The sequence below is a fragment of the Centruroides sculpturatus genome, unplaced genomic scaffold (assembly GCF_000671375.1).
Source record: "Centruroides sculpturatus isolate CEXI.00-Female unplaced genomic scaffold, Cexi_2.0 scaffold523, whole genome shotgun sequence".
In the NCBI taxonomy this organism is placed as follows: Eukaryota; Metazoa; Arthropoda; class Arachnida; order Scorpiones; family Buthidae; genus Centruroides; species Centruroides sculpturatus.
Window position 1 is genome coordinate 324,881 of NW_019384774.1, and position 24,371 is coordinate 349,251.

Below are 24,371 nucleotides of genomic sequence, written 5' to 3' on the forward strand. Positions count from 1 at the left end.
ATCATATCAGGATTATTCTTTAAAATGAATATGCAAAATATCTTAAAATTTACATAAAACTGTCAAATATTTCTTTAATGTTACAGAAATTATAATAAGATCATACATATATTGTCTTTATTATATTATACGAGTTTGCCAATAAGTCCATGCAGTTTTTGTTGATAGATGGCTGTAGACATTAGAAAAAGCAACAAACTTTGGTTCACATTTTAAAAATGAACGAAAATTGGTTGTGTTCGACATCAAATGAAGCACACGGCATATGATGAAAATGCTCATTTTGCATATTATAAAAAAGGCAAAAAACACTGCAAACCATAAAAAGGATGTGAGCAGTATATGGTGAGGATGATGTGAAAGAATGTGCATGCAAACATTCAAGGTTTGTGAGATTTCATTCTGACGACTTCTCTAAGATGTACCATGCAACAAGAGATCAATACCATACTACACGACACAGGAAATTTTTGATATTTAGCAAATACCTACAATCAAGAATGGAAAACCATATGCATCAACTTGGCTACTTCAGCAATCTTGTTGTTTGGGTTCCACACAAATTGAAGTAAACTTTCTAGAACACATTTCCATCAGCAATTCACTAAGAAAACATGAAAGATATTGTCCACTTCAGAAATGGATCTAACAGGTGGTAAAAAATGGGTCACGTACAACAATGTTTGAACACAAACAATCTTGGATGCCATGTGGTGAACCACCATAAACCATTTCCAAAACAGGACTTCACGCAAACAAAATTATGCTTTTAATTTGGTGGGAATGGAAGGATGTGTTGCTTCCAAAGAACAGATCGATCAATTTGGATGCGTACGTGACCAACTAAACAAACCAAATGACGCTATCCATGAAACGGCCAGAATTTGTAAACCATAAGAGCACCTGTCACGACAGTGCCAGACCTCGCTCGACTTTGTGAACAAAAAATTATTGGATCCGGGCCGTGGTCTTGCCGCATCCTCGTTCACCAGATATTGCCCCCTCTACCACCTGTTTTGCTCTCAATGCTTATTCAATTTTTTATTTTAGAATCAAATCAGATGAACAAAATAATAAATCTATTAAATTTTTTATTTATTGTAAATTAAAGAAATACAGATTTTTATTACAATTTTATCATCTCAGACAACAAAATTTTTGACTACTACTTACTACATTTTTGTATGCATTATACATATTTGCTTGAAAATTTATTGCAATGATTTGTACACATTTAAATTTGGAAGGATTTATATCATTTCCAAATATTATATCAAATAAATATATTATACATGAGACATTATACAACATTTATTACACTGAAATACTGTATATAAATAAATTTAGACAACAAAAAAGGCAATAAGTTAAAATATATCGTACATTCATTCACACGCACGTACACAATATACATAATATAGGTATATAAATAAAATTAAACTCTGCGTATGATATAATAAAAATGAAAGTATCGATTGCCGAATGTACAAAAATGCGATGACTGTGCGAGAGGCACAACACTGGTTGGAGATTGTGAAATCTGGCACTACATCAGGTACACAAGTATCACTTGTTCATTTCCTTTGTTTATATATCACTAGATTATGATAAATTAAATGAATGTAGATCACAGGAACTAAATGAAAAATTAATTTGTGGAACTATGAAAATTGGTCAATTCTGTTTCCAAAAGAGAAACAAAATGAAAATTGTGAAATCTTAAGAAGGAAGCCCTATGGTTTGATGTCAATCTACGTGATCTTGAAAAATGAGCTTGACGTAACCGGAATCGCCCATCAACGGAGTAATGCAAAATGGACAGGCGGCGTGAAATCCGTTGGCTCCGTGGGGAATTGGCACCGATGCCCAGTATCTGAAAAATGTTACTTATATAAATTTTTATACGAATAAATTAAAGGTTAAAATTGAAAAATAATTTGCATTAAGGGGGTGAAAAAAGCAAAACGTACTTAACGGTATTTTCGGATGCCATGTGTCCACATGGATTAAAGGCAAAAGTTGGACGCTCATTATCTACATAAAATGCTGGTTCGCTTCCCATACACAATCTTACCACAGGACCAACCTACAATTAAATTTGTACGTTAATATAATGCATCTTTTTATGTAATTACGGAGTATTTATTTATTATAAAACTATGATATACAGTGTGTGATCGGTTAATGAACGTAATTCGTTCCAAGACTTTGTTCGTTAACTGATTATCAATTTATCATACGTTTTTATGGGAATTTGATTAATTCGTTCCGGAGATGCCAAAAAATAAAAAATATACACTTTTTTATTTTTTGGCATCTCCGGAACGAATTAATCAAATTCCCATAAAAACGTATAAAAAATATACACTTTTTTATTTTTTGAGTATTTTTATTTTTTGGATATTTTATTTTTATATTTTTCACTTATTCAAGATTTTTAAGAAGTAATTAATAGCATTGTAATTGTAGATATCCCTAAGCCTATTAACCTCAACCTAGTTTGGATGCCATTCTAAGACAGTCATTCTGACATCCCACTTCTTCAAAAAAATGTTTAATAGCAGATATTGACATTAATTCTTCTTCAGAAAATAACATATCTTGCCAAGTTTCTTGGTGTTCTTCATTCAAGAGTTCTTTTTATTCTTCTGTCTTCAGATCAGTTTCCATTATGAGCTCTTGTTCTTTATTTCTCAGATGTGATTTTTGTTACTCCTTAAGCTGCTTGAGTCTTCTTGATACTTTACAGTATCTTTCTTAGATAAGATTGAACTGCGGCCTACTGTAGACCTGTTTGAGCCATATTGCCCAGCAGCAACAGACATCTGCCAACTCTCTATCTGTGATATTATACTCTCACCTTTTGAAAATAAATACCCATGAAAAACCTGAGTGCCCGCCCGACAGTCTCGTGATTACTATAAAAAAGTTGTTTCTGTAAGAAAAATAAAAGGCTGGAATTACAAGGGAGAGTTTCAAAGTTTGGAGGAATACTATCCGATCAGTATATACTGGGCTGAGCGTCAATGTTTCCCACACTCCAAAAAGTTTCAAATTGTTGTCTGGAGACAAGGGAAGACCAATCGGTATTCATTATTTTACATTGCTTCTTCTGCGAGGTGTTCGTTATCCGATCATGTGTTTGTTGTCCAAACGAAAATCTTTTGCGAAAGTGTTTGTTATCCGATTTGTTTGTTAACCAATCACCCACTGTATATAGTTAAAGTTCATTTATTTCATTATATATTTTATTATGCAATTATAATAAATTTGATTTGGTAATGTTTCTGAAAAAATGCACCAGTTGATGGATCACTAATGTGTCATTAATATAATAACCAAAAGTCTGTGTTTGTGGGTTTTTTTATTGTCTTTCTCCACATGGTGATACTTCATTGTTTAATTTTTTTAATATAATATTACTTTGTATTATTATTATTTATGATTGTTTTTATTGTCATGCTGCTATTAATATTAATAGTGATTCTTATATTATTTATTAATGTTATTAATTTTTTGCTACAATATCCAAAGTTTGATTGTTAACCAGATGGATATACATCATTCCATTCAATATTGCAATTTTTTATTTAGAAGCATAATATATCTATGTCTAAGAAAAATGCCTAAGAGAAAGCAAAGCAACCTCATCTTATAAATTTTTTATCTAGTCACATTCACCAAATGTGATTCATACAGAAATATACATGNTACCTCACACTTCAAACACTAAATTTGAAAAAATCCTTGTTGGAATTTGAACAATGCTTCAAAGTTCAACTTACATGCATAGTGAGTGGGGAGTGTGCTTGAAGTACAAAGCACTCAGTTGTATGCCGAAGTTGTCTGTCACATTATGCTTGTGCATGTTTTCAGTGCTTTATTTTTGGCATATTTGGTTTTATATAGTGTTATTCATCAATTTTTAACAATTTCTTCCTGCAATTTTTCTTTGTCTACAGCTTTTGGGCACTGCCCCCAATATGTTTTGTATCCCTTACTTGAAATTTCCTGAACAAAACTCTTTAAACCACATTTGACATGTTCGAAATTAAGGAGCATCTTTCCCATACAAAATTACAAAACTTTATGTTTGTACAGCACTTCCTTTCTGAAACTCAAAGCATAATAATATGCATACTGTTTATCTGAAAACATTTCAACTTGATTGAAATAAAATGTGAAGTAATAAGTTAAAATAAGCTTCTAAACAAACAATACACTCTCATATTAGCAATAATGTACTAAATTTTACAACTTTTATAAATTGTAGGTTTATGTTAAGTAACAACAACTGTTAAAAATACACATTCAATAGAATATAACCATTACTTATTCATCCAAGAAGTGTGTGGAAGCAATGAAGCCTAAGAGGAAGATTGTAATATTAATCATTGAGATGAAAAAGGAACTAATTGCAAAGCATGAAAGCAGACACACATACAGAAAATCTAGTGACCATGTTTATTTTCATGGATGATAAAGTCGACAGTGTGTGACCAGTAAATACAAATTTTCATTTTAGAGTGTTTATGCTTTTTATTTATTTTTTTTTAATCATTTCCATGTTTTAATTTATTATTAGGGCATTTAATTGTGCTATATTCCCCTTAAATTATGTATTTGCTGTTTTAAGTTTATCAAAATGGGTTTTTTTAGGATCTGGGAATGGATAATTAAACTTTCCATTATTTCTAATGGAAAAAAATTAATTCAGACTTCAGATGAATTAAATTTGAAGTATGATATACCATTGTATATAAAATATGGAGGAAAAACACTTACCCTTAGACAGACTGGACATGTACGTCCATTAGTATTGTGACCCCAATCATGTAATCCTTGTACATGACCACAATTTAAATATATATAAGGCTGTTTTTCTCCCATAGAAATTGTTGATTTGGAAGGAATTACCAGAGTATTTAAACCAACGGGACACTGTGGTCTACCAGCATTTAATTCATCAATCATTTCTTCCAATCTATGTCTTGTCTAGATAAGAAAAGTTAGTTTTTATTCTCTTTCATTTTAAATGCTTTCATAGTGAAAAATACAAATACATACAGGTGATTTTTTAAGACCTTCAGCTGATCTCCAGAGTAGAGTTACTCCACATAAATCAATTAATGTACCATCCTGTAGTGTATTAGTTTCACCTTCAATCTGCAATAAATTGTTTTAGTGAAAAGTTTAAAATCTATTAAATCTTAATATCAAATACATTATAAATAAATAAATTTCTTGTAGAAGCTAATAAGCTTAATTTAATAAATACTAAAAAACTATAGTTTATTGTTTATAAACCTTGTAATATACATTTTTCTTATGTATAATATTCACCACGAATATTTGATAAATGTAATATTTTTAAAAGAAATAAGCGGGCAGTTTGCTATTAAAAATTATATCTATCAATGTTTTACCATAAAATCTAATTAGGAATTTTATTATATAAATTATAACTAGGACAATGTGCAACTTTGTTATATCATGATAGAGACAGAATTGAGACAGTGCTAGAAAGAAAGAAAAGTGATCTTGTTTGGCATGGACTGGCGATCCATGAACTTGCCTGTGCAGACAGAATCCTTGCCATTGCTGCTACACAGGAGGCAATAAAAGACCAAAGCAATTGGTATCAATTGCTTTGGTCTTTTATTTAACTATAAAATTTGTTTATGACTAACGTTGTGATTTTAAAGACTTCTCTAATAATTTGCTCCAAAGTTACCTTGTCATTATCCAGAATTTGGTTATAAAATAACTTATTTTAAAAATACACAAACTTGACAGTTATATTTTAACATTTTTCTAAACATTATTTTGTAAGTTATATGAGATATACTGTAGAGGTTAAGTCTACATGTTCAATTATTAACTCTAAAAAATAAATAAATAAATAAATAAATAGTAAACTAACATCAGGTAGGGAAAAGATATGTAGTTACATACTATTAATATAATTCTTTTCCATAAAAACAGCAGCCATTACATTAAGGTCAATGATTAGCCATTAAGTTAAAATGCATAAAAAATACATATAAAAACTGTCAGATTATCTTAATTTCATAAAATTCTTATTTTACTTAGCACTACAGTTTTTAATTATAAGAAATCAGTATACCTATAGGGTTCACTAGACTATGGAGATCACAACAACTGCTTAAAGTCAGTTATGAATCCATAGTGTTTAACTATAATGTTTAGGGATATAAAAAAGGATAACACTTACTTTCATTCCTTTCTGACCAGATCGAGACATTCTAAGAGCATATATTTCTCCTCCAACAGAAACCTCTCTCCAAACTCCTGGCTGAAATGAAGTGTCATTAAATGGCTCTTTTGGATGCATAATAAGCACACCATTAGTTGTCAGCCCATCTACCTCACTGTTATGTTGCCATTTTATGGCTTTTTCCTAAAACAGAGTGCATGATAATTTCTAATTTGACTTTACTAAATCTAATTTTAAACTTTTTACTTTAACTAATAATTTATATATTAAAAAAAAAAATGATTGAAAGATATGAAAATTTAACTGTTGATAGTGAGAATGAATTAACATTTAAGAAACTTGTCCAACGTTTCAATTAATTGAACTACTCTATGATAATAATCTAATTTAAACAAGCAATTATTTATTGCAACATCATCACAATGCCGGGTAGCAATTTTTAAATCATTTTTATTTTATTTTATTTAAAATATATGCTGTCCATCTCAAAATTAGAACTGTAGGGGCTTGCCCCCGTAGAGCATACTTTTCCATTAGCAATAGAGTCGTGCCAGTCATCTATCTAACTCCTTCTGAGGGAAAAGTTTTGAATTAAAATAACAACATGACTTCCAGTTTGCAACATAAATTCATACATAGTTAATCGGGACCTCGTACATCTAAGCTTTCCATATCCGGTCTTGACTTTCATGTATCTAACTCAGTTCTCAAGATTAAGGAAAGACAGACAGATGACAGTGGGAATTTATAGGTCTACAATTTTTTCAAATTGCAGCCAAAAAAATATTTTTTATGATGGTAAACAGCACAGAACTACTTCACAAATTTGCAAAGTAATTTATATGCATTTATATTCCAACAAATTAAGTTAAATAAAATTAACTTACCCCAAGAAAAATATTACGTGAAGAATCAAATCCAGCAGCATATATTTTAGAAGTGTGGTTACCATTCCTTTCTACTATAATTCGGCAAGCAAATCTAGATATAGTACTTTGGACAGATTTCTGATCTAATTTTTGTGCAGGAAGTGTATCCATTACAACAAAATCAATAGGACTTTCAGATGATCGACCAATCTATAAAATATAGTAATTTAAATTATTAAAAAGTTGTTTTTTTTTTATTGCTGTGATAAAAAGACATGCAAGTATTATAATTATAATTTTATGAAGTTGATTAAATTATTATTTAATAATTTTACAAGTATTCAAATCATTACAACTAAAAAACTATAGAAATTATAATAAAATTTTTGAGAAAATGTGTTTCTAGAAACTATTCTAAGTTATTATAATAATTCTTTACAAATATTTAATATGATGTTTACAAGTTAATAAAGAAATATGTAAAAATATAATAATGGCAAATAATCTTGCTTTCAATCATAACCTTAAGTTTTTAATGCTACAAAATGAAAAATTACCTGAAACATATCTGTTTCGTTATCAGTTTTATATTCCACTATTACTGCTTGATTCCGAGATAGTGAATAAGATATGGAATGTCTTTCGGCATCAAGCATAGCCTTCAATAAAAAATAGTTTTATTAATTTAATTATAAAATACAAAAAATTTATGTGAACATTTTCAAATATCTGCTTTTTCAAAATTTTTCAAAATGCTTTGTACTATCCTATCTTTCCACTCACTCAAATGGCCAAGATAGGAGTGTCCTAAGGTGACATTCATTCCAGTTTACATGGCTAACTGCACAGGAAAAAAAAAATCTCACTCTTATATTCTTTAAAGTGCTTTAAAATGAAACTAATCTTTGTTGTGTAGTTTTGAAACAGTTTGCCATCTGTCAAAGGGATTTTGTCATTCAAATAAAATTAATTTAATTTGTCAACTGTAAATGAAGATTTATCTTCAGAATTTAGTAAGAAAGACAATTACATATTTGTTCAATACTTTATAAAATACAATCAGATTTTGTATATAAAATATAACTATGTAAATCAGAATGATTGGTCCATGTCACTAATATGACACTTGCAACACTCAAAGAAAAATATCGACGAGCCTGATGTAAAGATTGGTTTAATTATTAACACTTTCTGGCACTTTGACACTTCTGTGTATTCTGTGATTTCTATTTAATTTAAAATTTTTTCTGAATTCTGTTAAAATACTGTATTAAAATCTTTACACTCATTTCATAAACACATTGATTTTGTCTATGGGTATTAAACAGTACACAGACAAAATCAACGTGTTTGAATGAACCCAATTGCAAACAGCAGATATTCATTATACATTTAACTTTTATTTTAATATTCTATTACTTACTGTTAATACAATACCCTGTTTGAAAGTTTGAATATTATAGTAGAAGCTTGTGAAAACTTAAGATATTAGATAGTTTTTCCTAATTTTTTGCAGTAAATATCTGTGCAGCTGATACATTGAAGCTTGTATTTCCAAGAATAAAATTGGCAACTTTGTATAGAAACTTTCTAAAAACGATGTTTAATTTTGCTTTAATTTTAAAATTTTGATATTAAAGTTTATACTATTTGGTATCCATGATGTTATAAAACTGGAAGACTAAATTATAAGAAAACATTTTCAATATGTACACTAGCATCTATGACCATTTTCTGTTGACATTAGTACTGTACTTCCATATAACTACTACAGATTTCTCTTACAATATACACATCATGGCTACTAAAATTGGATACTGATCAGATATTGAATTGTGTATGAATTATGATTACATACATAAAAATAAAAAGTTATATGTAAATTTGTTGTGGTTTTAAATTCCAAATTAAAATTTAAATGAAGTTTAATTTCATCTGAAATTCAGACTATTCAAGTGACTTCTAACTTAATTCAATAATAGCTAAATAATGTTTTTAATCAGAGTTATAAACACACTGAATAAATCATTTTGCTATAAAAAAAAATAATAATAATAATAATAATGCCGATCTATTTATTGTATGTATCAATTTTTATCACTGCAATTTCGTAGTCATTTTCATTGGTAGCACAATAAAATTCCAAATTTGCTGACTTCAGACCAAATAATTTAAATGCTCATTCAGCATCCAGCAGGAAAACAGGCAATTATAAAAAATATTCAACAGTTAATAACAGTTTAAGAAATTTTCATGGCTGGTGTTTGACATCACTAAACAATTGATGCATTGAATTACAGCATCAGTTTAAACACTATACAACGTATCAGACAGTTATAAAAAATTCCAGAAAACTCTAGTAGAGTTTAATTAAAAATTAAGACTTGAATATAAGTCGAGAGCAATATTTTCTCCCTCAGTTTTAAAACCAAGGAAGGGGGGAAAAAAGGCTAATATTTGGTCCAATATGATATTTGTAACTTTATTGAACAATGCACAGATCCCATTTCATTAAATTTCATAAAAAAGGAACTATACTGAATTGAAATTACTCACTGGTGATGTCTTTGGGGTTTTTACTATATAATGTTTAGACTTCTTGATTCCATTTGGCACAGGTTTTTTGTATAAAATAAATTTACTACGTCTTCTTCCTTTATCACCTTGTGGAAGGCACCCATTATATCTAAAATTTAAAAATAAAAAGTTGTGAGTTATTATAAGATCTTGAACATCCTATTTTAAATTATTTCATCTAATTATGTCAAAGAGAATTTGCACCAGAAAATAGAAATTTTGACAGATTCATATACGGCAATTTAAAATAAATAATTCAAACTTTTTCAGCTTTAAAAGTGTATATATATAAATACAAAAATGAGTCAAAACTTTTAATTAATATAGAACAGTTTTGAAAGTTGACTATGGCAATTCTAGTTTATATATATAAAAAATATGATTAGAATGACTAATACAGTGACTAATATTCCTTGTCAACTGCTAGGCTTATGCTCAAAAGAAAAAAGTCAGTGAACTACAGTCCTTGAAGCAAAGTCCATAGACAATGAGGGAGGACAAGACGCTTCCATTTTACATCAAAAAACAACAGCATAAACTTTTGTAAGCCAAGAAAGCTTTTCAAACGTGTTGAGAAGCATTACATCTCTTCAGAAAAGTTAAGTTTATTGAAGTCTAGAAGTTTTTTTGAATTTCTTTATAGGACACAAACTTCCAACTCTTGTTTAAAGTTCAAAAATACATTTTGTGACAGATCAATACTTATAAAATGATCAGCAAGATCTTTTTATTTATTAACAAATTTGTTAAAAATTATTATTTGTAAAAGAAAACAACTTTTTTCAATCGCTATTTCTTTCTTTCTTATTCGTTAAACATACAGGGTGGTATAATTTGAAAGCCATGTCATAATAAAAAATTAGTTTGTTGAAGTTTGTATTATACACAATGGTGGGGTAAGGAGGGAGTTTAATTGGGTAGTTTTGCGATAGTAAAATCCACTTTCACTTTTTTTACAAGTGTATACTTTGGTATACAAAGTTTGAATATGTGATAGCTGTTAAAAATGAAAAAAAATTCATATTTTTATGGTTTCAAGAAGCCATCTAAATATGATTGTATAATGTACTGATACTGAACATTTGAAAAATATAGGATTAATCATGAAGCCACACTTCAGTCAGTTATAAGAATGATGCCGAGAGAGAAGTCTGTTCCTACTGCATTGGTGCATAGCCTAAGAAAAAGTATGACTAATGAAGTTGGAGTTAACAATGCTGCCAAGTGTCATTGCATTGCTCGATGCTACCTTGCACACACTAAGCAATACAAGTACATCTTCAGAAAATGTTGTTTCTGAATATATTTTTTACTTGGTTTCCAGATATTTCTATTCTTGCTCATATGGCACTTCTCAGAGATTTTATCCATGTTGTATAATACAAAACTTTTAGAAATCACTAACAAAAAACAATTATCTGAAAATCAAAGACCATACAGAATAAACAGTATTATAGTAGTATAAATGCAGAGTAAATAAAGCTTTAGAGGAAGTTTCTCACGACAACAAATACATTATTCCTTTGACTGATAAAATTTTGGAAGTAATTAGGAATTCTTAACTGTATGGTATTTGTAAAGCAAATACAATAATACAGAATAGTGTGAATTTAAAACCATGAAGATTTCTACTTTATGACTCAATAGAACTTAACACTGTTTTAAAAGTTTTTAAGGATTATTATATAACTGGATTTGAAAAAAGTATTAAATCAGCATCTAGATTACCAGAGTTTAAAATAAAACAATTATTAAAGAAAAGAAATATTTAATTATGAAGGCAGTGATCAAATGAAAGGGGAGCCCAAAGATAAGTTTATGAACATAATTGATGGACACTGCCCTTGTGAGTTTGGAAGACTTTGCAGACTATGAAATTTATGATATTTTTGGATTCTAAAGAAAATGTTGCCACAGTGCCCATTACTGATGTCTGAATAAAGATGAAAATATAATATTAGTAAATCAAAAAAATGCTAGTTTAATAAAAAAAATTGCAACAAACTTCAATTATTTTTACAGAACAGTTCTTTTCCAGACACAGACAAGATTTATGCAAAGAATTAAACTTTTTTAAAAAATTGGAACAAAAAAAAAAAAAAATTATCATCTGAACAAACTAGATAGCATCTATCTAGTTTGTTCAGATACATCTACAAATAATTTATTACTAGGAATAATGCTAGCATCTCCAATTTCATAGGCTTCAACAAAATATTAAATTTAATTTTTGCCTATAAAAACTGCAAAGAAATTATGTGCAATCCATGAGCCAGCAGCATTTGGCATAATGCACCATATACAGTGGAACCTCGGTATACGTCTGCTTTAGAATACGTCCAATTCGGAATACGTCCTGTTTGGACGAAACAAATTTTGCTCGGTATACAACTTTTGTTCGGTATACGACTTAATTCAATTATACGCGCCATCTATGAACAAGTAGCACTATCGGTGTATTATACCAGACTAGACGTTTGCGGTGCCACAATTTATAACTTTCTTAAATTTCTTCTGATTTTAATTTGTAAGTAAAATGTTATTATTTTTATTAATCATGAATTTCAAAAAGGCAACAGAAAAAAAATGAATAAAATCACAATGGAACTGAAAAAAAGAGATTGTTGAGAAATATGAAGGTGGCACGCGTGTTCAAAATCTAACTGTTGCATATCGTATTCCGAGAACGACGATATCGACAGTCGTGAAAAATAAAGACATTATTAAATTTGCTAACATTGCGAAAGGGGTTAAATCAATTTCTAAACATAGATCGAAGACATTAAATGGTGTCGAGAAATTGCTTTTGCTTTGGATAACTGAAAAACAGTGTGCTGGTGACAGCGTATCAAAAGCAATTATTTGCGAGAAAGCGAAAAAGATACACACTGATCTCGTGAAAAATCAAGCAGGAACTAGCCAGGAAAGCGAAGTGTTTAAAGCCAGCCACTTTTTTTTTAATTGAGAATGAATTAATCATTTTTACATTACTTTTTATGGGAAAGGTTGGTTTGGTATACGTCCTATTCGGTATAAGTCCAAACACCAGGAACAGATTAAGGTCGTATACCAAGGTTCCACTGTATTATCAATAAAAAACAAAATTATGTAATGAAATAAACTTTTTACTAGATTTTTCAGAGCAAAGAATTGTATTAAAACTAATGCTTTTTATTCCAGAACACAATGTCAAATAGCCCTTGTCTTATTTTTGCAAATTTATTCAAAATTAAAAATTTAATTTAAACTTTTGTAATATTGTTATTTACTTTCCCTGTGAACCTTGTAAATTCCTTTTTGTCCCAGGCCAAGCAATAACTCCAGCCAGCCTGTACTAAGCACTGCACTACCATATAATATTTAACAGGCTACTGAGGTCTTATTACAAGTCTTCTAAACAGCAAAAGACTGGGCATTGGAAGCTACCGATAATTCTCAAACAGTTGCAGGTTGTCAATCTATCTTTAGTAGTCTAATCTTGGCATAACAATCCTTGACATAAACAATACTAGCTGGATATTCAGATAGCCTAAAGGCATCGCCTACTATTCTAGGAAATCCGATTCATGTCTGCTTGAATAAGCAAAGCTCACTTAGTGCTCACAGAGCAGAAAGAAAAAGCTTACAAATATGAAACACTTATAACTTTAATTATTAACTAAATAATAATAATTAAAAAATTTATTTAAAGAATAAATCAAACAGTAACACACAAGAAAATGCAGTTATTTAAAGTAATAGGGTGTAAATTAATAATATTAGTAAAATATTTTAAAAGCTTAGGCAAATGGTGATTAATATGTAAGGTTGCCGATGGGGGGTGTCTATCAGGATAGTCACGACTATTGTGTGGGAGCAGGAAAACTCTCAAAGTCAGGCTTTCCATCATTAACCCGTTTAATAAATATAAAACTCTCTCTTATAACAATTCTCATAATAAGGCGTAACAACCCTCAAGGAGTAGGAAACAAGTCTGCACAAAAAGTCCAAATGTTCTGTCTATCGTTTCTCTCCTTCCTGCGATGACGACATGAAAAGCAATGGCCCCTGGGCACACAGCACGGAATCAAGCAAGATCTTCCGGTGAATAAGTGGACCTGGGTGAATCAGGACAACATGGGAGAGCAAAGGTAAATCCCAGGATGTCGAAAAATCTTTCGTTGACGAACTGCAGGAACACCAAATTCCTGGAGGGGCACATTATGAACCAAGAATGTCACGTCACATCCTTGAATTGTACATTTTTATACCTTTCACCTCCGATTGGTCTCCCCTTGTCACCTGGTGACAATTCAAAACCTTGCGGAGGGAACTAGAGAGGTCAACTTTATGACTAAACATGATTATTCTAACTACATTTTCCTTGACTCTGGTCTTTTCCACACAATTTCTTGTTTGTTTTAAATTTTATATAAAAAACCTTCTTTGTTCAAACAAGACCTTTAATTAATTAAATTGCCTCAATGTCCTTTTTTCCTTATTAATATGTAAATTTTCGACTATAAATTCGACTATCTTCTATTATCAGGACTTATTATACTGGTTTTACAGATAATATTACAAAGATTAACAGAAAACAATTTTTATTTTATTTCGTATACCAGGTATACGAAATAAAATAAAAATTGTTTTCTGTTAATCTTTGTAATATTATCTGTAAAACCAGTATAATAAGTCCTGATAATAGAAGATAGTCGAATTTATAGTCGAAAATTTACATATTAATAAGACCTTTAATTCTTCTTTTGTTCATTTCTGAAAAAGGAGAACTTTAATTTTTTGTCTGATTGTCAACATTCAGACCGCAAAATTGACTTCCGTCCGGGACCTCACAAATTCAACCAAATCAACCGCTCAGAAAATACAGTATTCTATGAAATGAAGGTTGAACTTTGACATTTTATACAGCATGAATTGTAATCAAATATTTTATATGGAGTTTTTGGATTTTTCTGATAGTATACATACATGACACCCCTTTCAAGTATACTGTACCATTTATTGTGTTTCTGCAGAGTTTACTTCTATTCTAATATTGAGGAGAGTTTACTTCTAAAAATTGTGAAGGGACTCAGTAAATAAATCTACATTGGTCTCATTGAATGATTATATTTATAAATTCAAATTCTACACTTTGAACTTTTTTTAAGTGTTCAATTTCTTCAATCCCAGTTTTTCTAACTGAAGACAAAAATCCATGAAAGATTTGATTTTATTATTTATTATAGATTTTCTAATATTGAGCTAAGTTTAATGTATACGGCATAAAGTTCTGACAGTACAAAATGGCAAATCCAATTTCTTTGAACATGCAAGTTTAATTTAAAATAACAGCAATGGCATTGTAATGTCATAATAGTGTAAGCTTAAGCATTTAGCTTCATTTGATATTATTTAAAATACTGTGTTAAACTGAAACTATCATTTAAAACAAAATTTTATTGTTTTCCAATTGTACTAAACCAAAATTAGCTCAAAGTACTATGTAAAATTGACAGTTAATGTATTTAATAATGTTATCAAGACTGTTTTATTGATATATTAAACAACTGAGCTTTATTGTAGCTTTCGTAAGTTATACATTGTTTTTAAAATCTAAATATTTTCACAAACAAAAACAGTAAAATATAAAATGAAATTTTTCAATATTCATTACAATTCATTACATTTATTACATAAAATTCTTTAAAATTGAACAACAACAAAATCATAATTTTATAATCTATCAAGTATAAAATAAACTTTTATCATTGAAATATAATTCTGATGGAGAAATATCCGGTGTATAATTACAGATATACAACTGCAATATGACTCATGGGTTTTTTTTATAATAATAATAATAATAATGAAGTTCAATAAAGATTTCATTCAAATTTATTTGTTTTTCAGACATTTAACCATTCATGTTAGGACCGTATTAACTTTTATAGAGAGTAGCGATAAATCCTCAGTTTTATTTACATTTCCAAAATATTAATACGTAAATATCTATATTTCTAGCAGACAAATATTGCAACATTATAAATTTAATCATCAGGAAGTTGACACTAAAAAAAATGCAAGTTATAATTATCTAAATTCAGATTACGTGTACTGTACCGTATATGTGTGTGGGGATTTACATACCAAATGTAATTTAAGACTACAATGTTAAACTAATTTCTCCAATACGGCACATTGCGACATAATTTAATATTGTTTAACTAGAAATTTTCTTTCTTACTGTTACTTGTATCGAATTTAATAAAAAATTAGGCACAAGAAAGATATTTAATAATATTAATTTAAATAATTTTATAAAAAAGGTAAGCATAAAAATATGACATTAAAATTCTTACAGGAATTAAAAAAGAGTAAATAGATGATATATAAACTAAATTTGAAATACAAAAGTTAATTTTATTATATATATATATACACACACACACACACTTGTAATATTACAAAGGTTATGACTATAACAATTGAACTAAAAAGAAAGGTGATCACAAGCACAGATGAATTTAATGTCAGTTCCACAGATGTCCAGTGTGAAAGGTGGGGATCTTACTCTCCTCTATCCCTGACCAAGCGATTTCTTCCCCTTTGTGACCCCCCTTAGTTCTTGGAATTCTCGACAATTGCAGATGTGGAGTTAAGGGGAGGGGTGCTAATGAGTAGGGCTGCGTTTCTTTATGCAGCGAGAGTGCAGCGTAAATGACGTCACGAGCAGCTATCGCTACACGTCGCTGCAGCATAGTTTAGAAACGCTTTCCGCTCGAGCGAAACATGGACGCCTTAATTTATTCACTGATTTCGATTACAGCCGAAAGTAGTATTTTAGCTAAGGAATTACNCAAATTATATTCACAAGAAAAATTTGCAATTCCCATTATTTTAAGCAGAATCATTATGTCAAATGATCAAAAATTAATTTTTTTCAGATAAATATAAAACTGAAGATTACTTTCAATAACGAAATATATTTATTACAAGTTCACTGAACATTTACATTAATAGAACTTTAAAATGTTTGTTTCCTATATTTACAATATGTTTAATTTAATTAATGTTAACATTTTTTTTGTCTAAGTATTTACAATAATCCAGATAAAGTTCAATATACGAGAATGTTAACATTGTTAGACATATTTATGAAACTACATATTTCATTTCAAAACTAAGCTGTAGTAAAATTTCCTTTCATACAATTAAAAATTAAAATACGATGGAAATTATTCCTTAAACTGCATATAAATACATGCATATGTAATTAAAGTGCACTATATAGATAATTACTATATTGTTGATATTGTTAACTAAAATTAATTTCAAATTACTACTATAGTATAGAGAACTTGCACGAACGTAGTCTCACGTGACAAAATCATCGTTGTTCCTCCTCCTGTGCCATATTTGTGCTGTGTTGTTCGTGGAGGTGTATATAGTTTAGCTTGCATCTGAACATTTATCACATTTAGAAGGTGGCAAAACATGCATTTTACTTTCCCGGCTCTGTTATATATATCAGAGAGAAACTATGGAAACATTTTTATAGTTTGGACTCAGGGGACTTTGAAACATTGATATAAAAAAAAAAATCATAGAAGCTGAATAATTCCCATGACTTTTGTTATAAATTTCTGAAATTTTGCAGGAAAGTTTGTATATCGGGATCGATGCTATTAAATTTTGGTTGTAAAAGATCGACGGGGTGGAGAGATAGAGAGTAGTCACGTATCGTATCTGGAGTGGAGTCGGACTTAATGAAGATTTCACTTGTTGGCATTTACAGCTTTTTTATATAAAACTCATCTCTACTCTCAAAATTAAGCGTTTTGCCGTTGTATAATAATTAAAAATATAGAAAGTTTTTATAACAAAATCTCAAAACATGGTGACACAGACAAATTTATTCATGTTTAATAATACAAAATTTATTTTTTAATTAAGATCTCATAACAGCAGGGAAAGTCACACAACTCATTGCTGGATTTTTTTTAAATAATAGGTTATTTAACAATTCTTACTACTCAAGATGCTAATTAACGTCCCATCGCCTGTAGTGTGTTGTGGTGCAAGTTGTCTATTATCTAAATTATTAATTCTAAGGATAATAATTTGACATGCCAAACAAACCACCAGATTTGTTAGGCTGTAACAAAGCAAATTTAACAATTAGATACAAAATAATTTGTCTACAGGTAGATAATTAGGTTGCCATCTAATAATAAATTTAGTTTTTAATTTCAAACTTGCAACTCCTGCTTGCTGTAAAGATGCATCACCAGTTATACTACATATACCCATTTGATATTCACTGCCAAGAGAATCAATTTAAGTAATTTAGCCATAATCAGTGGTTAATCTTAGTGTTGACTTGACATTTTTTGTTGGCAGGTGCAAAATAGCATAAATATCAACCTTATAAATATAATTCGTACAAACAGGATATGATTTTTAAAAATATATTTACTTAATTACGGCAACAATAATAGAGTGCAAAATAGATGCTCTGTACCATTATTGCAACAGGTAGCATATAGCACTTGTCTGCACAGAATCAAAAGTGTTACTCTGTGAAAAGTAAGTATTTAATTTTCACACATCTAACAACTCGTGGTTTTTCATTTCTGAATGGTACTTTCTTAATTCTAATAAGTGCCCTCCAGTAGCAGAGTGGATACAACCACCAAACACCAGTAGTCAATTAGTCGTGAATTTGGGCATAAATGACAGGCTGGTCACGTGGAGTTTTCCAGGTTTTATTCGTGTTAGTAACATTTAAATAGGGTCCAATTTCCCATAAATCCCTGGGATGAATCCCTTTCGGCAGGTCGCTCACGTATCGTATTGCTGTAACCAAATAAACCAAACTAATTCTAACGAGTGATTATTTATTGTGGCATTGTGACAATGCTGGGCTGCAATTTTTTGTTACAGTGTTTGCAATTCTTTCAGTAGTAGTCTTGCTTCTGTACATCATATTTCTCTTGTTAGCAATAGAGTTGTTTTGTCATATATCTAACTCCATTAGGAGAAAAATTTTGAATCAAAGTAACATAGCTTCTGGTCCAAACTGGAAGTTCCTATATAGTTAATCCGTACCTCCTGACCCTAAGCTTTCCATGTCTGGTCTCAACTTTTATCTATCCAACTTCTTTCTCAAGATTTATAAAGGACAGACAAATGGGACAACAATCAGAATTTATAGGTCTACAACTTTTTCAAATTGCAACCCAATAATTTTTCTATAAATGCAATATTTACAAGAACATACTTCCCATGTAGTTTATATTTTTGTAACAGATTGTATAAACACTATTATCACATAAAAGAACATAACAGACATCACAAAGCCCGATGAATATATATAGAAACATCCAATGATTGCCTGAATGATCATGCTACAATTTGGCTAATTAAATAATTAATACAAAGTAATTTGTCACTAGAGGAAGGCATTAGGCACCATCTTTTAATTAAATTAATAATTATAATGTACAGTAATACCCCAAACTTATGCGATAGGTGGATCGAGTGATAACCGCGTAAGTCGGGGTATAATCTCGCATATAAATACATACAAATTATTTTTAATTGGGGCCAGAGACTAAAGAAAACAATAATTTAGAAAAAAATGTTTAATAAAATCTTAGATAATACATATATATAACAAATTATATTATTAAAATTGTAAACCAAAAGTTATTTTGATGTAGAAGGAGGCTTCATAAAATCTAACAAATTCGTCTGACGGCTCAAATATTTTTTCTCCTGCAAAATTTCCTCGTAGCATGCTAATAATTTTTTTATTTCTCGTTTTGTAAAAGAAATGCACTCTTTGTTGGAATCTATATTTTCTAAAATATGTAGCCCCTTTTCAATTGAACTGAGGCGTTCTGTCAAGTTTCCAACCGTCATTTGATCTTCTGATTGAACTGGGTCTAAAGAATCAAGTTCTTCAATGTCTTGCTCATGCATTTCTACAAGCTCATCAATTGCCAGCTCCTGATTGTGGGAATCCAGCAGTTCTTGAACATCATCACTATCCACTTCTAAATTTATTTGCCTGCAAGATCAACAACTTCTTCAAATCACATTACGAATTTCATCAGTCTCTAGCACCGATTTTGCCCAAGTTTCAGTGATAAAAAAAGGAGAGTTTTTTCCAGACACCATTTAAAGTTTTTTGTGAGACTTTATTCCAAGATTGTCCAATGATTCTCACTGCATCTAAAACATTGAATTGTTTCCAAAAGTCTTTATAGAGCTCACTGTTTTGTCTCAGAGCTTCAAGCAGATGTGAAAATCATCATCTCGTGTAATAAGCTTTGAATGTTTTGATGACCACCTGATCCATCGGTTGAAGCAAGCTGGTTGTCAATTATTAGCATCACTTTAAATGGAATTTGTTTAGATTGGCAAAAACCAATCTAAACAAATTCCATTTCAGGTATGAATTGATGACTAAACCAGTCCTCAAAAAGGAAAGTTGTCACCCAAGCTTTATGATTCGACTTCTAAAGCTGGCTTGCCTGTACTTTGAATTTATTTTTCAATGCTCTTGGATTTTCCGAGCAATAAACTAAGAGAGGTTTTAACTTACAATCACCAGCTGCATTCGCACCAACCATCACTGTCAATCGATCTTTGGCGGTCTTAAACCTGGAAAGGTTTCCTCTTCACGTGCGATAAAAGTTCTTTTAGACATTGTCTTCCAGAACAGGCCAATCTCATCTACATTGAATATGGTTTGGCTGGTATAGCTTTGAATTTCTCTGGATAGTAAGATGCTGTCTCTTTATTAACACTTGCTGCCTCTCCACTTTCTGCAATGCTATGCCAATTAAAGCAACTTTTGAATTGCCTGAACCAACCATTACCAGCTTTAAACTCTTCATATTTAGCCACCTCTCCAGCATCCTCTCTTTCAATCTCTCAAAAATCAGCTTAGCTTGAGAGCACACTGTGTTCTGATCAACAGGACAATTTTTCACATTTACTTGATTATCACACCATAATTTTAACATTGTTTCCATCTCAGCGATAATACCGTGACATTTACGAATGATGCTTGAATTTAAAGATTGAACATTTTTCACAGCTTCGAGAATTTTTTCTTTACCTTTTATAATTGTTCTGACCGTCGATTACGGTAGATCAAACTTCTTTGCCAATTCACAAATTTTCATTTTTGTATCAAAGTCTTTAATAATGTTAACTTTACATTCCAAAGATAAAGTTTTTCTTTTCTTGTTTGATGCAGAAGAATTAGTTCTACTACATTTAGATGGCGTAGTAGTCTCTCAAGTCTCCTTAGATATAACAAACAGAAATAAATAACACAAAATAAATTGTAGCTATGCATCGATTCCGTGCGACACACCTGAACATGTAAACTGAACAATAATGTGGGGGGAATGAGTAATCAAGAATTGTTTGGCGCTCAAACAAAAGACGAATCGACAAGATTGAAATTTGCGTAAGTCGAGATATTACTGTAGTTAAGAGATGATGCTAACCACCTAACTATAGCCAAATTACTTTAAACAGTAGAACCTAGTTAAACAAAATCGATCAGGAGGAAAAAAATTCTGACTTTAAGTTAAAAAGTTTTAAGGAATTTGAGATAACCAGTCTGATTTAACATTATACTAGACAACCCAAAGAAAAAACAAAAAAATGTCTGAGTAAACCAGGTTCCACTGTAAATCATTAAATTATCTTTGTTACAACTCCACAAATACTCCAACAGTTTGTTTAACATACCTAATACAACTGGATTGATGTTCATGTATTACTTAATTTAATATTGTATTCATAATAATTAATCAATTCTAAAAATACCTAAAAATATAACTCTTAAATTCTTAGACAATAAGATATTATAAATTCATTTTTATTTCTTGAAAAAAAAAAGTTCTGAATTTAATAATTGGATTATTTTAATCATAACTACAATGTGTCAACTACATAAATTAATACGACTTTCAAAGATTTGACCAAGATCACAGACAATTTATTTACAAATTGAAAGTTGTCAAGTACAAGAAAATGAAAATATAAGAGTGACTTAAAAGAATGTTTAATCTAAAAAAAGGTTTGTATTAAATTATTTGAAAACTATAAACAAACTGGAATTAGAAATTATATCTAGAATTGAGTTGTTGAGTAACAATGTAAATTTTAATTTAACATTGAGTACAAAATGAACATATCACCATTCATTTAAAAATCTACTATTCTCATTCTTTTATAATTCTAGTCAATTTTTCAAATTAGTTAGAGACGCTTATAAATTTTAAGATTAAAACTAATAAATACTATGATACGCTTCTTGTCTAGTCTTCTGAATGGCTTGTGAGCGCTAAGATTGTTCTTACTTTACCGCTAACTGACAACCCTAAATAAAATTATGCAATTTATGTATTGATCAAATCTTTTATACTTAACATTTCCATCTTTTTAGAAAACATTTTTAAGTGAAGGGGAAAAACAAACTCCAGAGAACAACAGGAATTTGGAATTTCCAATTGAAATCCCTTAATTTTTTCTCCATTTTTTTTTTACACAACAACAATATGTCACATTATCTTAAATAAAACATAAAAAATTAAAATCAAATAATGAAAGCAATTCATAATTAGTAAAATATGTATGGAAGAATAAGAATTTAAATTTAAAAGGGTTCAAAAAGTATTAAATGAGTAAATTTTTAAGTTGAAGCTCCATAAAGCAGAAGTAAGGATTTTAAACAATTAGAGCAATGTAGGAAAAAAACTGTTTAGTGGGATTGATTTTGGGTATATTAATTTTTTTGTATTGCTGAAGATGGCTCTCCAAATTTTATCCGCATTTCACTGGATCCATTTTTAGAATGCTTGATTTTTTTTAAAACTAAGTATTATTATTATTTTATATATACCCAAAAAATGAAGTATATTTTATTCAACAGAAAAATATAATCTATATACCATTTGTTCTTCATTACTCCCACAATCTACACTAGTATCGACAAACTCAAACTATTACATAATGATTTCAATTAAAAAATCCAATCACCACAAACTTTTACTAAACATCTCATTTGCAATTCATCATTTATATTAAAATTTCTTGTATACTTAAATATATAAAAATAAATGTATTAATGATGTGGTTTATTTTAAAAAAAAATCAATTGTTAATTTTTTAAAACAAATTTTTATCATTTTTAACCTCGATCAATCATTGTTTATTTTACATCCGTAACTGCATTAATTGGAGACAAAGAACCGATACTAAGACTATTTAAATACTAGTATTTATTGTCTAATCTTGGACTCACTCGTTTATTGTCTGGTACTTCTTAACCATTCGTAAAACGTTTGTTTTATGAATTACAAGATTAGTCAAAATACCGGTATTCGGAATAGAAGAGTTAGTATTTATTGTGCAGTTACAATAAATACTAACATCTAAATACCTCGGTATCTGTTCTTCGTCTCCGATTAATGCGGTTACAAACGTAAAAAAACAACGGTCGATAAACTTTTACAATTTTTAACCTCGAAGTTTTAAGAAATTAACAGTCGATTTTTTCACGTTAAAATTATTCCGACCGGCAACGGTTAAGAAAGCAAACTCGATCGTACCGCGGCACTAACATTTCCGACACGCCCCGTTTCCTTTATGCAAAACTCTTAACGCAACTCGTCTCGAATGCGATTTCCTCCATTTCGATCGACTTGTAACATTTTAAACCAATTTCGTTTTCTCCAGTAACTCGACTTACCACTCGCCGAACGAAATTATTATACGCGGTCGTCACGTTATGAAAAAAAACACCAAATTTAAAATTCTCCAATATTCCAATTATATAAAAAGATTAATCTCACGCTATTTGAATAAAATTGCACAAAAAAAAAAAAAAATATATTAAAATACACATTTAAGTATATTAAAATCAATTAGATTTGTAAATAAAGCAAATACATTTATAAATGAAAGTAAATTTCAATAAGAAGAGAGTGTGTGTCTCACCCTAAAATGACAAGTTCTCCATAAACTGTCCTCCTTTTTAGACTATGTCCAACCTCATTCTGCACGCATCTGTCAAGTATCGATGCACAAGGAGGGGATGGAAGATCCGTGGACGTTGAACAACATTGGTGAACAGATGGGTTATTTCCCAACATGTCTAAACGATGAATGATCATGTCTGTCGCAAACGTTATATATTGATACATTACAATACAAAAATGTTAAGTTTCTTTTTTGTTTGTTTTTTAAATAACTTTTTACAATGATAAAATTAGCACGAAATTTAATAAACTTAAATTACCTTATGTATGCATTCCACGTTATTTTGAAGGTTAATACCTTTCCATGATATTATCATTTGACTTTCATCTGTACAACCTTTTGTTTTGGTCATCTACATTAATTCATCAATGGCTGCCATATTTTATATATATATATATTTTTTTTTAATTTTTTGTTTTGAGAAATAGACGGTAGGGGCGGTAGTATCGAGGAAATTTTCGAAATTATTACGGTATTATTTAAATAAATTCGATTAAATATATATTATATATATTTTTTTTTTACAAATAAATAAAGTTTTAATTAATATTATTTGCGATTTATTTTTTGATCGCTTTTATTTATTTATTTGCCGTTGTCGCTAAGGCACACCGCTTTCGATAACAAAGTCGTAGTAG

The 24,371-nt window shown here is 29.7% G+C and overlaps 1 protein-coding gene across 1 annotated transcript; it reads right to left on the reverse strand.

Moving 5' to 3' along the window:
- Positions 1–1,227: 1,227 nt before the first annotated feature.
- Positions 1,228–24,126, reverse strand: LOC111629048 (protein pellino-like). The gene is made up of 10 exons (XM_023372914.1): positions 23,993–24,126; positions 23,692–23,869; positions 9,664–9,793; positions 7,665–7,766; positions 7,126–7,317; positions 6,236–6,421; positions 5,068–5,166; positions 4,786–4,995; positions 1,971–2,086; positions 1,228–1,873 (listed from the first exon to the last, which is right to left on the reverse strand). The coding sequence occupies exons 2-10, from the start codon at positions 23,865–23,867 to the stop codon at positions 1,747–1,749; spliced, it is 1,338 nt and encodes a 445-aa protein (XP_023228682.1). The 5' UTR covers positions 23,868–23,869; positions 23,993–24,126; the 3' UTR covers positions 1,228–1,746.
- Positions 24,127–24,371: the final 245 nt, after the last annotated feature.

What these genes read in the sequence shown, in the direction of transcription:
- LOC111629048 (XM_023372914.1), bottom strand. Translation starts at nt 23,867, where the DNA reads ATGATCATTCATCGTTTAGACATGTTGGGAAATAACCCATCTGTTCAC. An exon ending in GGAGAACTTGTCATTTTAGG is followed by an intron (nt 9,794 to 23,691) that starts GTGAGACACACA and finishes TTTAAATTTTAG; the next exon opens with ATATAATGGGTGCCTTCCAC. An exon ending in CACGTAATATTTTTCTTGGG is followed by an intron (nt 6,422 to 7,125) that starts GTAAGTTAATTT and finishes ACTCTGTTTTAG; the next exon opens with GAAAAAGCCATAAAATGGCA.